General features: G+C 38.4%; 1 protein-coding gene across 4 annotated transcripts in view; it reads right to left on the reverse strand.

Moving 5' to 3' along the window:
- Ccser2 (coiled-coil serine rich protein 2) overlaps positions 1-14,529 on the reverse strand; it is a 110,184-nt gene that overhangs the window by 61,407 nt on the left and 34,248 nt on the right. For all 4 annotated transcript variants that reach the window (XM_057769255.1, XM_057769258.1, XM_057769256.1 and 1 more), the window contains exon 4: positions 2,243-2,333. In XM_057769255.1, the coding sequence (XP_057625238.1) occupies positions 2,243-2,333 (91 nt within the window). The remainder of the gene's footprint in view (positions 1-2,242; positions 2,334-14,529) is intronic.

Raw genomic sequence — 14,529 nt, forward strand, 5'->3', positions numbered from 1 at the left:
TTGCCCATCTTCTTGGGCACAAACACCAATAATGCTGGCAGAATAAGTGAAGCCGAAACACCTGAGGGTTCAACAAACCAATACAATCTTTTTCCAAACTAATATAACATCCTCAAACAGAAAAAAAAAAAAAAGCACTAAAACCAACAGTGAACAGCATCTTCAAAGATCCCTATAACCTACCAGCACCTGCACATTCGTATCCCAGCCCAGGAGACCTAAAAAGTCGTTCCTGCCTTCCTGTAATAGGAAACACAAGTACTACTTTATTTTGGTGCATAACAGGCTCACTCTCTGCTTTTTTTTTGGTGTTCTTTTAGTTCAAAATAGCCAATATTGGTTTATTTTCTTCTAGAAAAACACCTGTACTATATGTGCAATGTTAACGGATTCCCACCTACTTCTGAAACTGCAACAAAGACCTCAAAGACCTACAATTTCTCTGAGGTCCCGAGGTTCCACATCTGTCTAGAATGAGGGTTAACTAGGCTGTGCTCAAGAAATGAGTTCTAAGACTGATTTTATCTGTGCTTCATGTATCCACCCAGAAATGGAATAAAATTTCCAAAATGAAGTTGTGATTACCCTGTTAAAGTGACATGCACTACCTATGCTATGACTTATCCCAAGGAGGGAAATTCCTCAGCCTTCATTACAAGCCAAAAAAAAAAAAAAAAAAAAAAAAGCAATCAAGCATGTCACATCCCCTGCACCATTAGGTCTTGTTATTGCATGCTCAGTCATTTTCACTGGAGAGTGTTGAACTTGGTCTCCCAGGTCACTAACTCAGACTTCACAACAGCAACTACGATTTCTGCCACCTACTAAACTGCATACTGTAGTGGGGAATCCTGTTCTATAGCTCTAGAGAGCGGTGGCTCCCTGCACTGCCCTAAGGCTGGCAGTTCAGCTTTCTGTTCATCTGGGTGTTGGCTATAATTTTTCTTCCTCAGGACTGGAATTCCATTCTGGCTGCAGAAGTATCCCAAGTGCCAGAAGCACCACAAGAAAGTCTAACAGTCTCTACTCCTACGGTAACAATGGACAATACAATACCCTCAGCGCTTCATTTCAACAACTTACAAGTCCCTCGTGGCCTCCAGACCTTTCCACTGTGAGTGGTTTCAGCGAGGTAGGTTAGGGCAGAACACTTTTGCCATAGGCAGAACATAATTGAAATGAGCATTCTGATTCTAAGCCATAGATGTGAGTTTCTTCTAGGATTAATCAAAAGAATAACCAGCCCAAAGTAGTGCAGATCTTAAAATACTGAAACCCTCAGTAATTTATAGACTCTCAAAGGCTATGTCATCCAAGGTAATTCAAGATCCATGAATCAGGGAAATAAGCACATGCTCATTCACCTTTTCAGGGAATTAAAAGAAGAAAAAAAAAATAGTCCAATCAATGACCAATTGACTGATGCAGTAGTGAGAAGTAAGCACACTTAGAACAAACACAATCGGCTTCTGGAAAATCCTCCCTCTTTCCTAGCACCATGGATAAAAAGGAATTCAAAAGTTCTCTGTACGTTCTCCCTGGCTCTGGGGAGGCCTGGGACACCACACAAATGTATACTGATGGGGAATCCTCCGATATCTGAAGCCATTCTTTCCAGAACAGCAGGACTCCCAGTCAACCTCACTCTCATGGGTGTCTTTGTCTCTTACTAGTTCCTAATACAGAAACCCTGTAGATGCCATACCACCAGAGACAAGAGTCCTTGTGCATAAAGACTGTCTAAAACCCCACCCACCTTGCTGGTTACAGGGACACACAGAGAGAGAAAGACTGAAATTAGGAGTCAAAAAGTAGTATAGTTCATTCAGAAGGTGATTACTTTCCCAGAATTGACCTTAAATTATTTATCAAATTAATACATTATACTGTTTTACAAAACAAATATGTTTCTCTAAATATATTTCTTTTGAAATTCAAAATGAGGCAAAGTGAGGAAAAACTAAGGTATTCAAATACACACACATACACACACACACACTACGTTTAGATAAAGGTATACAATGTTTCTGAATCAAACTGAACTATATTTAAGGTCCACATAATCAGGTTTTAAACATTTAACTTAAAAGTAAAAAAAAAAAAAAATCTTACACCAACAGAGACTGATTCTAAGCCTCAGGACTCAGCTAAGATTAAGAAACCTTGACCTAACAATTATCAAACTAGTTACAATGCAGACATTCACATGCACGCATCTGGAGACTTATGGATTTTAACTTACCATTGTCAAGAGGCGTGTCCTCCGGCAAATCCACATCCAGCATAAGGTCATCATCCTCAAGGTCACATGACTCAAGATTATTCAGAATATCCTGTGAATAACAGCAGTAAAACATATGACCTCACCCAAGGGATACAAATATAACTATTCGTTTTGAAAGTATCATTATATAATAACTTGGATTTATTCAACAATTATACTATAAGAATAAAATAGTTCTAATTTTTAAAAGTATTTTTAAAACTTCATCTGTACTTATACTTTGAATTTTGGACTCCCCTGCTCAGAAAGGGGAACAGCAAGATGCAGGTGATATAAAGGGGGAAATAGAAAAACAAGGATGGATCTTTAACTCAGGGATAGAAAGGGAAGGTAATACAGAAGCAAGAAGGTGGGGAAATAACAGTAAGCATGTTTGAAAAAGGACATAGAAAGTCACTCTTTTATAATTACCTAAAATTATATATAATACATTATACAGTTTGAACGAAGTTATACCACGTGGAATGACTAATACTCCCCACAAGAACCACAAGAACAAAAGTCCTAGTGCAAACATGAGAAACCTGAATTGTTGGCCAAGAGTCCAAGAGACTCCCAAAACACCACAGTATATTGTTGTTGCCCTTGGTTACCTCCAAAAGTTGGAAGTAAACCCCGACTGCTGAAGACAGCATGCGTCTTGAACATAGAACTCAAAGGACTTGAGCAGGAAGTGACCCGAAAGCCTCTTTCCTGAGGACAAGGTACTCCAGTACAAGGTGCCATGGGATCTGCTACAGGAGGGAAACAAGCTGTGATGTCTATGAACCATAGCAAAGCCCAGCATGGCAAGTTAAGGTACAGCTGTACCCCCCACACACTGTGGTAACCACAAGCCGTGTAATGGAAAGGAAATCCTGGTATTGTGACCAACTATTCATACATAGTGAGATTACAGATTACAGGAGAAAGACTGCTGCCAGCTTCCTAAACCAGTATAATTCTTAATTGCATTCTACACACTTATTCTTTTCTGTTTTGCTGTTTGTGTTTTCAAGACAGGGTTTCTGATGGCTGATGGACAAGAGACAGCTGCTGAGAGACAGGAATATACCAACCAAATATACCAACAAAATATACCAACCAAAATATTTCAAAAATGCCTTAGCTTTAAAACAGATGTCAAAAAATATATTTGTAAAATGGAACTTAAAAGATGCGCTGCTTTGGAGAAGCAGTTTTGCTTTTGTTTCTACAGGAAACGAGAGGCTATGGATTCGCTCCAGGTTAAGATCCTGAAACTTGACAGGTGATATCTACCAACAAAGGTTATCACTGGTCCTCCCAGGACTTGGTCATTATCTCAAAATTTTATCAGGGACCCTAAAGATATTTCATCCACAGAAAGCAATCTGGAGTAAACAACATACACATTCCCAAGAGCTGGGGTGCATAGTATGGATTCTTTGGCTATTTGGTAGGTTTTGGATGTTTGTTATATTTAGGGAAATATAAGAATAGAGAATAAAAATACAAATACAACTATTAATCTCAGATATTTTGCATTGGCATTTATTTTGGTATAATGATACAAATTTAAAGTTAATTTTGTTACATTGTAAATATGCTTCTATTCTTGTTTAAAGGATTTTTGTATATTGATACAAATTCAAGGTTACTGTCTTTATATTGCACATCTGCTTCGATTTTTGCTTAAGATATTACCTATACAGTTTGATAATTATGCAATATGAAGTTTTAGTCCTTAAAATCTATTTGAGATCATAAAAAAATACAGGCTAATAGTCACCCCTATCTATCAACCTGTTAATTAGATTTTCAAGGTAATACAGAGATATATTTCAAACAGACAGGTAATCTCAAATATCTCAAAGACCTACAGAATATGGCAATTAAAATGTTCTAAGAACTTAGACTTTTCTCGACATAAGATGCATTTGCTCCTGGCAGCATCAATTACTTCAAAGAGGAAGATGGGCATTGAAGAAACTCATTACAGAGTTTGCCTTCAATATGAAAAAACTAGTCATTTGGGAAACTGCTCATGCCTGAACTGCTTATAGTATACTGTATAAACAGGACATGCAGGACCCACAGAAAAATGATCACTAAACTTTGTCAAAACAAGGCGGGATGGTCCTTTAGGGTTTCTGCTTCACAGAAGAAACTGCCAGACATTCTGCAGGACACAGAGGGAAATGACTGATATACTGTCAATATAGGCAAAAGAGTCTTTCAAATTTCCTGCTTTGTGGAAAAGTCCATCAGCCTATATGCTGAAGATGGATGTCCCAACGTTACAAAAGAACTCTGGGTGACTGTTCAGGGAGCCAGATATCTCTGTCATTTCTAGAGTTTTGAAAGTTGCTTACAATGCATTTCCTGTTTACTTAGATAATATTATATCCTTCTGGGGTCTTTGATGGAATTGAAGACTAGATAGTTATAATTATAGTTTTCCTTAGTTATGATAAAAGATAAATTAGATATAAAACTTTAGACTAACAAAAATAGAATAGAGTATTTTATTTTTTGATCCAATCTATTTGGTGTTCTGTAAGCTTCTTGTACCTTCATAGGGATATTCTTTTTTATGTTGAGAGAGTTTTCTTCTATGATTTTGTTGAATACATTTTCTGTGCCTTTGAACTGGAGTTCTTATCCCTCTTCTCCTCTATTATTCTCAGGTTTTGTCTTTTCATTGTGTTTCATATTTCCTGGATTTTTTTTCTCATTTTTTTTAATTCTTTTTTAATTAAAATTTCCAACTGCTCCCCGTTTCCCATTTCCCTCCCCCTCCTCCCACATATTGCCCAGAATAAGGAAAGAATATAAGAGCTGCAAAGAAAAAAGGTCAAGTAACATATAAAGGTAAACCTATCAGAATTACACCTGGCTTCTCAATGGAAACCATGAAAACCGGAAGGTCCTGAATAGATGTGCTGCAGACAGTAAAAGACCACAGATTCAAGCCAAGACTACTATATCCAGCAAAGCTTACATTTGCATTGAAAGAGGAAACTAGGTCCTTGGACTTCCCACAGGGCAGGGAACCCTGACTGCTCTTCAGGCTGCTGAGGGAGGGGGACTTGATTGGGGGAGGGGGAGGGAAATGGGAGGCAGAAATCTTAGATAGATAGATAGATAGATAGATAGATAGATAGATAGATAGATGATTTAAACAAAAAAAAGAGAGAGAGAAAAAAGAGAATATTTTAATTTTGCCAAATACAAATAGACTAAATATTGTAACTGTAATTCTTGCTGTATAACCTTTTAGTTATATGTAATTGTACAATGTTAATGTTAAAACCTTCCTTCTTAATTAGACAGAAAACGGGAGATGATGGGGGATGATATTCTGTATGCTATGAATATATGTTGCTTTATTGGTTGATAAATAAAGTTGCTTTGGTCTATGGTAGAGCAGAATATAGCTAGGTAGGAAAGCCAAACTCAATAGAGCAAGAAAGAAGGGCAGAGTTGGGGGAGATGCTAGCAGTTGCCAGAGAAGCAAGATGTGAGGTAACAAGTCACAAACCATGTGGCAAATATAAAATAATAGAAATGTATTGATTTAAATGTAAGCCTGAGCCATCTGTCAAACTTTATAATTAATATATGCCTCTGAGTGTTTAATTGGGAACTGGCGGGTGGGAGAGAAAATTCCAGTTACATGAATCGTCAGTCTAGAAAAATATATATGCAGGCAACACTAAATAGATTCAGAAGGATACATTTCTGTGTTAACTCATGTGGATGCATATATAACAACAATGGTTATAGAAGAAGAAGCCATGAATTAGGGGAACATGATTCCTGGTAAGGAAAACAGGGAAGGGATAATATAATTAACTTTAATTAAAAATTTTAAATCATATATAATTCTCTATAAAAACATCTGACTGTGTTAAGTCTGAGTATGTGTCAAACTAAATGACACTGGGTGTCCCAAGCTAAAAATGACAATTAAGGCCAGAGCAACAAATTAAAGCCAATAAAGCATGGTATTCTAAGTTCAGAGCAGGGCCAAATGAGGTATACCCAAACAACAAAAGCAGTACTACCAACAATTGCTAAAATGGTATCTAGCTTTCCGTATTAACAATGCTGTACATGTCACAAAAATTAAAATGGCCAGCAGTAATGGTATTTGCCACCAAGTCTTAAGGCCTGAATCAATCCCCAAGGCCCATGTTGTGGAAGCAGAGAACCAACTCCCGCTAGCAGTCCTCGGACCTACGTACATGTACTGTGGTATATATGAACAAGCACACACACACACGCACGCGCGCGCGCGCACACACACACACACACACAAACACACATAAATGTGAAAAAGTTTACAACTAAACTATAATTGCTTTATCTGAGTGTTTTTATATAATTTTGTTTTATAATTAAAAAGGTTTTTTTTAAAATACCCTTAAAGACAGGGTATGAGCATGCTATAATGAAAAACTGATAGAATAATTATAATATAACCTCGAAGATTTACTAAAGCCTACAAGAGACTATACAAAGTAAAAGTTATATTAGCAGGGAGAGAAGTATCAACATTTAATGCTTAGCAATGAATTACATAAGCTATTTCTTGAATCTGTTTTGTCTTATACAAAGATGCTCTGTGAAATGAGAGAAGTCTAGGAGGAAATATTGGAGGGGATTAAACATGCACAGATGTCTACATATCTAAAAGAACACATATCTAGGAGAGAATAAATAAACCATTCTATGAAATCGTATGTGCTTATGTTCTTATTCTCTTTGGTATTTCTGTAGCACAAATATATGGTTCTTACTAGATTTATTTAAGAGTAAAACTCCATATTAAATAAAAGTTTTCCTCTCAGTGACATGTAAACCCTGGCCTTGCATATGACTACAAAGCATATCACCGATAGTTTCACAAATAAAATGCTAATACATATGAAGAACACAGGGAAACAAGAATAAATGATTGTCATGAACTGAGAAGTCATGATTTGAATCAAAGAAATGTTATTGTGACTACAATACATAAAATAGACATCAATGAGGGCTGAGAAAACAGTGCTGTGACCACTATAGATTCCATAGGACATATGCTGGCCTGCCAGTACTGGTGAGAACAAAGCAGTCCTGGTACACACTGGGGAGCGCAAACATAATATCTAAGTTACATGAGAAGCTAAGTCATGGTGACTTTGGAGTTAAAAACTGATGCCTACAAACTAACAGAAAGTGAAGAACCAGCGGGGTGGTGGTGACACATGCCTTTAATCACATCACCTGGGAGGAAGAGGCAGGTAGATCTCCTGTCTACAGCCAGCGGTACACAGAGAAATCCTGTGTCAGAATAGAGAGGGAGGGAGGGAGGAAGGAGGGAGGGAGGGGGGGAGGAGGAGAAGGAGGAGGAGGAGGAGGAGGAGGAGGAGGAGGAGGAGGAGGAGGAGAAAAAGACAAAGGTGAAGAACCATTTTGATGAAACTAGAAAATAAAAGACTGACCCCCCCCAAAAAAAAGATCAGATAGAGTAGGAAAATAAAGAATTAATAAACAGTTTTAGAACTCAGTAATTTTGATTTACCTATTCCACCTTTGAGAAGACATGTCTCTAGCCGACAAATGAATATAGAGGCCTATTAGGCAAGAAGGATTACAGCACAGGAGTCATCAACAAATTAATGAAAGCTGGAAGATGTTGAATAATGACTGTCTCAGAATTACCCTTTTTACTGTAACAGTCCACGGGAAAAAAGCCAAAAAAAAAAAAGATGAAAAAAATAAGGATGTGGATTCCTTCCATTATCTGCACAGGGTAAGAAGAACTACATTTCTACAGAAAGAGAGGCCGTGTGTGTGGAGAAGGGTCATGGCTGCTGCAGTCTCTCTCCCTGCACTTGGACTCAGCATCTACCTGCTCCTACTTTTGTTTATTATCTCCACTTTTTGGTTATGTGCACATCTGTGTGCTAAGAGTCTGTGATATATGAGTGTTTGAAGTCTTTCTCCTCTGAACTCATTGTGCACATCTGTCAGAGTAGACTGACTTTGTATGTGTCCTTGTATTTTCTGATGCTGTATGCCATCGTGTCCTAATGAACTGTGTGATCGCTCTCTTGGCTGACAATGCCCTGACTGCCAGGGCTATAAATTAAGGTAGTGTAATTCTTGAAACTTCGTTAACCCTTTGCAAACTATGTAGTTTGTTTTCCCTTATGTATGTACTGACTCTGTCTCTATTCACAAAGGTTTTGGCTGGTATTACTCTAAATGCCACATCACTTAAGTGTAGAATAATGTCACCACAACATGACATCTCAGACCCCACAAACACCACATGACTCCACTTTCTTATTTAACTCTCTTTTCATTTCTTTGTTCAACCCTGCTCTTCAGATACCCTGCGAACATTCCATTAGATGTACACTTAGTTATCTTTTGAGATACTGTTTTTGTTACTTCTAGTTCCTAACTAGCTATCAAGTTATAGAGACTTTTGTTTTGCTTCTTTTGTTTTAGAGACAGGGTCTCACTTTATAGAGCTGACCTGGTGTTGTCCTCCTGAGAAGTGTGGGTGCAGTGGTATATTATTTGCATTTTGACAAATAAATCTTGCCTGAAGACCAGAGGCAAAGCTAAAGCTACTAGAGGTCAGTCAATGGTGAGACACACCTTTAATCCCAGGATTTGGGAGACAAAGGCAGAAGGATCTCTGGGAGTTCAAGACCACCCTGGGCTACACAAGATCATTGCAGAAATAAATCCAGGTGGCAGTGATCTACACCTTTAACCCCAGTACTAGGGAGTCATATGCCCTTAATCCCAGCACCAGGGGAATATAAAATAAGAGGAGAAAGAGGTTTAGTCTGCTTAGCTTGTGGTCATCCAGCCTTAGTAGAGGTAAGACTTTGCTAGTGGCTTCGCTGCCTTGCTATTTGGGTTTTCAGGTTGAACCCCAATTTCAGTCTCTGGGTTTTTATTATTCATGCCACATGTGGGAATTGCAAGGAAAAGGAAAAATAAAAAATGTATATGTTCACCTTGTCCTTAGAAAAATTACAAATATTAGTATTCAAAGATTCCATGAGATAGATATGCTCTATAAACTATGATGTCACTTGAAAATAAAAATTTCAGTTGTTCTTTGTACCTTATTGTATTGGCAGAACTTTTGTTCAACAGGCATATGCTGCACAAACTATTACTACCAATGCAGACTACATATTAATACAACAGAGGTCTCCTAAGATTATACTGTCTGATGAACTGTAGCCATCTTAGTTTATTTAAGTACACTCTATGATATTCACCAAAAAAAAAAAAAAAACCTAACAAGATGTTCTCACGACATCTCCCCATCAGTAAGCAACAAATAAGTCTATGTTTAGTAAGAGTGGTGGACGCTCCATTCACTCATTGCCAAATTAGCATATTCTCAATATAACACGTGCTTTCAAACTGCTTTTGAGACCCACAAGGTAAATAAAAGCATAATGAAAGCCTGACGTTTCTACCCCCATTTTACATTTGTCTCCCTTATTTTAAAGCAGACTGTTCCTTGGCTCTACACAGGCATGACAGTCACTCAAGGATAGAAATGACCCCAAGGTGGGTCTTCTCCACCTATCTCATAAGCCTCATGGGAAGGGCCAGCCATAACCTGGAGGTCAAGCTAGAGCTGACCAATCCAAGCCTTGTCTATGGGAGCCCAGTGATGATAGGAGCAATACCTGTACCTCTTTAAACTGATATGTGCTTTGGCTCTTTGCTTTTCTTCTTCAAAGAACTGGAAGAGCATCACTCTTCCTTGAAGCCTCTCTTTGTTGTCACCCCTTCTTACAGAGTTATGGGAAGTCCCAGAGCAAGACCAGAGGAAGGTGGCATTTATAGGAGAAGCAAAGAGCTCAGAATTGTGTACAGCTCCTTCACTGTTGCTCTCTGTTTGGGCCTCTTGTGAATATTTCATCTGGTCTCCTTCCATTTGTTTGTAATCAGAAGTAGGTTCAGTACCAGAATGAGTTTACTACTATTAGTTTTGCTTTATGCATTTAAAGTTCTGGTTTAACCTTTACACTGTCCTGTGTTCTTGTGAATTGATCTTTACCAAGATCTAATTATTCATCTTTTTCTGTGAGTGTGCATGTGTGTGTGTGTGTGTGTGTATACACACAGGATGAGTATAGAGGTCGGAGGACAGTTTGTGGGAGTCCATTCTCTCCTTCCAGAATGTGGGTTCTGAAGAACTGAATTCTGCTTGTCAGGCTGGTGGCAAACATCTTTACTGCCCCGGGGCCATTTAACTGCTTCTTTTTTAGTGCAATTGTGACTATTAAAATTATAAATTGAATCTTGTACTTTAATTAAAATATGTAACCTTGAATTAGCAGTGTTCAGATTAGTGCTATGATACTTTTTATGAATAATAAGAGATCACAGCAAATAAAATTACCTAACCTTCCTCTTGACACTCAAAAGTCAATGACGTAGCAGGAGAAAAAATAAAATCTGGATGTAAAAACAAATATGTAGAGGGGTTAAGAGTAGGTTACAGGACAGTCGAGTCTGAGAACACTCGAGGCAAAGACTCAAAAACCCAGAATGTCAGCCTTCTCCCAGCATGTGACAGTGAGCAACAACACACTGTGCTAACAGCTAAAATTCCTAGAACTCAAATTCAAGCAGAACTGAAGTAGAAACTGAAAACAAAAACAAAAGGTGACTATGCCTTATTGGTTGGCCATTATTAACCCTTACACACATATATGCAATATCAAGTGATAGCCACACCAAAATTTATACTTTGTAAAACGACCAGCATAATGCTACAAAAGAAAAATTAGCACCTATTCAAGGAAAATTCAAACCCCTAAAAAGAAAACAAAGATGATGAAATAACTGAACTGGCAGAAAGACTTTAAAGTACTTTCGTTAAAAATTTTCCAAGACCAAGAAGGAGAATCAAATAAACATAAGGAATTTAAATATGACCCAGAGAAATAACGATATGAAATCAATTCAAAACACAGACAAGAGGAGCTGCAGAGATAGCTCAGCATTTCAGGGCACTTGCTGGTTTTCCAGAGGCCTGGATTCAATTCCCAGCACCTACAGGGTAGTTCTCAACCATCTCTAACTCTAGTTACAGGAAACACAAAATCCTCTTCTGACCTCCAAGGACACCAGGCAAACACATGATATTCAGACATACATACAGGCAAAATACCCATACACATAAAATAAAAACATATAAAGTTATCAAAGTAAACAAAAGAATCAGCATCTTCTAGGCTTTCTACTATTCCAAGCAGAGAAAAGCAGAGTGGACTTGTTTAGATCCTTTAATGCTTCAGAACCATCAAGGAATGTTGGCTGTACACCCACCCGCCCACTGGTGTAACCAACAGAGCAGCATAAAGGCCTTTGTTTGGGAGACTAAAGAAACAGTTCATTCAAAAAAATACTTGTAAACAACTGATTCCCAGCAAACACATAAAAAGCCAGGCATGGTGGTACACACTTGCAATCCCAGCACATTGGAGATGGAAACAGGAGGATCCCTGGAGCTCAATGGCCAGCTAGTCCAGCTGAGCACCAGGTTCAGAAAGAAATCCTATCCCCCACTCTCCAAATGCAGTGAAGAGCAAGTGAAGGGGGAGGAGGAAAGAAAAACAAGAAAACACGTACACAAGCATATCACACACACACACGCACACCACACACACTACACAAGACCTTAGTTTCAAATCTATCCGTGTCTGATATATTCAGACCATTGCTTAACAAACAGCAGTCTCTACAAACATTAGACTCTTGACACTCTTTCTCCCCACCCCTACATGTTTTTACTAACATTTTTAGTTAAATTTTGACATCTTCAAGATTCAAGGAGAACTGAGACAGAATGTGGTAAGATCTAAGTATTTTGCTTGATTTTACAGAAGTACACTTATGGCAGAAGTAATTCCATACAAAGTGGACCCTTCATCAGCACTTACCGAGTGAAACCCTGTTAAGAGTCATATTCAATAGATGAATATCCCAGTTTGGCATGACATGAATAGGAAATACAACCACTTTATTGGGGGTCTTCCCACTCAGAGCAGAAAGACAGCTTCTTTTCATGTAAACAAACTCTCCAATAGCTTTTATCTAGCCCATCAGTCACTGTCTAGCAGCTTTCTCCAGTCCAGAACTACCTCAGGAATAACCAGCTATGCTTCTGAATCCTATACAGACACCTATGCCTGCTCAGTAGCAAGGTCTGCCATCTGGGTCCTATATGAACCTTAATATCTCTTCTACCACAAAATAGTTAAAACTTCTAAATTAGTCACTTTCCCATTTTAATAATGATATTTCCGGACACTCATGATACAGAGCTGAAAACTAAGACAGTACCTTTCCAAAACACCTGGCTCCAGGAGTTTCTTAGTTTACCCTCCCACCAACTGCATACCTCCTAGTACTGTCACTGTGACAGTACTGTCCAGTGCTCAGGAGTAATCTTTCCCACTGGGGTGGGGTGGGGGGTGGTCATGGAACTAAATGGCCAACATCATTGCAGTGAGTCCCAGAGCTCTCCATGGTTTTCATTACAGAAGATGATACCTCAAGGACTGTATACTTCATTTCTTACTAGTCTGCCTTTCATGTTCTACCCAGAAGAGCAGTCTCTACAGGAATAAGATCTCAATCCTTTTACCTTTAGTAACAGAGCACAATGATGCTATAATTTCACAGCACAGTGACCAGAAAGTCATCCAAGAATCAAAGGGACCTATCTCATCCGCCACCTTTCAGCCTCTCTTCATAAAACACATGTTTCGGTGAATCAGGGTTGATACTCAGAGTCTACTTTTTCCTAATACCTACTACAATGATTTTTGGCACCATCTATAGTTAGAAAAATGTTGAGGCACAGACTTCCACAGAAACCGTACTTGAGATACTAACTGCAAGGTGAAGGTTTCTAAAGGTCTTACTGGGATTTGACAATTTGATAGAATTCAAAGAATTCAGGAAAATGATATATTTATGATTAGAATTATGGTCAAAAAATGAGCACACACACACACACCATAAGAAAGAGCCACATAAGGCAAGGTCTGGGATGGTCATGAATTCAAAGCATCCTTGTCTTCTCCTAATGAAGCCAGTACATGTCATCTCCATGGCACACTGATACAAAACAACACACACACAGGGCACTGTTAACAAAGGTGCCACCCACGACCCAGTGTCCAGGGGCTTTTATTGGAACTGTCTTACAAAGTCAAGGCTGATTAAATTACTGTCCACATGAATGAACCCTACCTCCAGCACTTTCTCTTTATCTCCCAGAGGCCAGCCTAATAAAGGATTCAAAGCAACTCTCCTAGCAGTGTTTGCTAATTCTGGCAGAGCAGACCTCTAGGACTAAGCTGCCTAATTAGCATAAACTCCCAGAGACCACAATGAATTATAAAGCTGGAAATTCCAAAAATGCAGAGATTCCCACACAGAAAAAGAGATGCAAACTGAGGTTCCAAAGCTATCCATGACTCTAAGACTCTGATTCTTCTAAGTTGATCCAATAAACTGTCATCCAAATAAACAGTACAGTCAGTTAAAATATTCAGTGGCTAAGAAACATCTGAAAAAAAAAAAAGTTAATGGATTACAGCAAGTTTAGACGTGAGCTGTATAACCCAGAGTGGATACAATCATTTTGTGGAGCATGTGAAATTTGTATAGAAGCATGTTCTTTGGCCTTTTCCAAGAGCCATAAAAGTATTAAAAGTAATCTCTATAGGATTTTAAGATGTAACTTTCAAAAATAGCCATAGGATATTTTTATAAAATCTTAAAAGGAGGATCTTTATATGAAAACCTATTAGTGTGACCTGCCAATCATCAATGGTGTAGAGCAAATCATTTACCTGTATTTCATTTAGTGGAAAAATAACTTCTGTAGGCTTTTTACTGATGTAAGAGATTATTTCTATGAGCCAATGCCTTAGCAGCCACATTATTTAATAAGTTAATAGCCTGCTCTGTTTCAGGTGTTACTTTTTTTATTCATCTATTTATTTCACATCCCAGCTGCAGCCTCCCCATCTCATCTTCCCCCTCATTCTCCAATCCCCTCCTCTTCCATCTCCATCCAGGAAGGGCAGATATCCCATGAGTATCAATAAGACATGGCATATCAAGTTGCAGTACAACCAAGCATGTCCCCATGTATTAAGGTTGGGCAAGGTGAACAATAAGGTTCCAGAAGCCAGTAAGAGAGTAGGAGACAGGTCCTGTTGCCACTGTTA

The sequence above is a fragment of the Chionomys nivalis genome, chromosome 5 (assembly GCF_950005125.1).
Source record: "Chionomys nivalis chromosome 5, mChiNiv1.1, whole genome shotgun sequence".
Lineage (NCBI taxonomy): Eukaryota > Metazoa > Chordata > Mammalia > Rodentia > Cricetidae > Chionomys > Chionomys nivalis.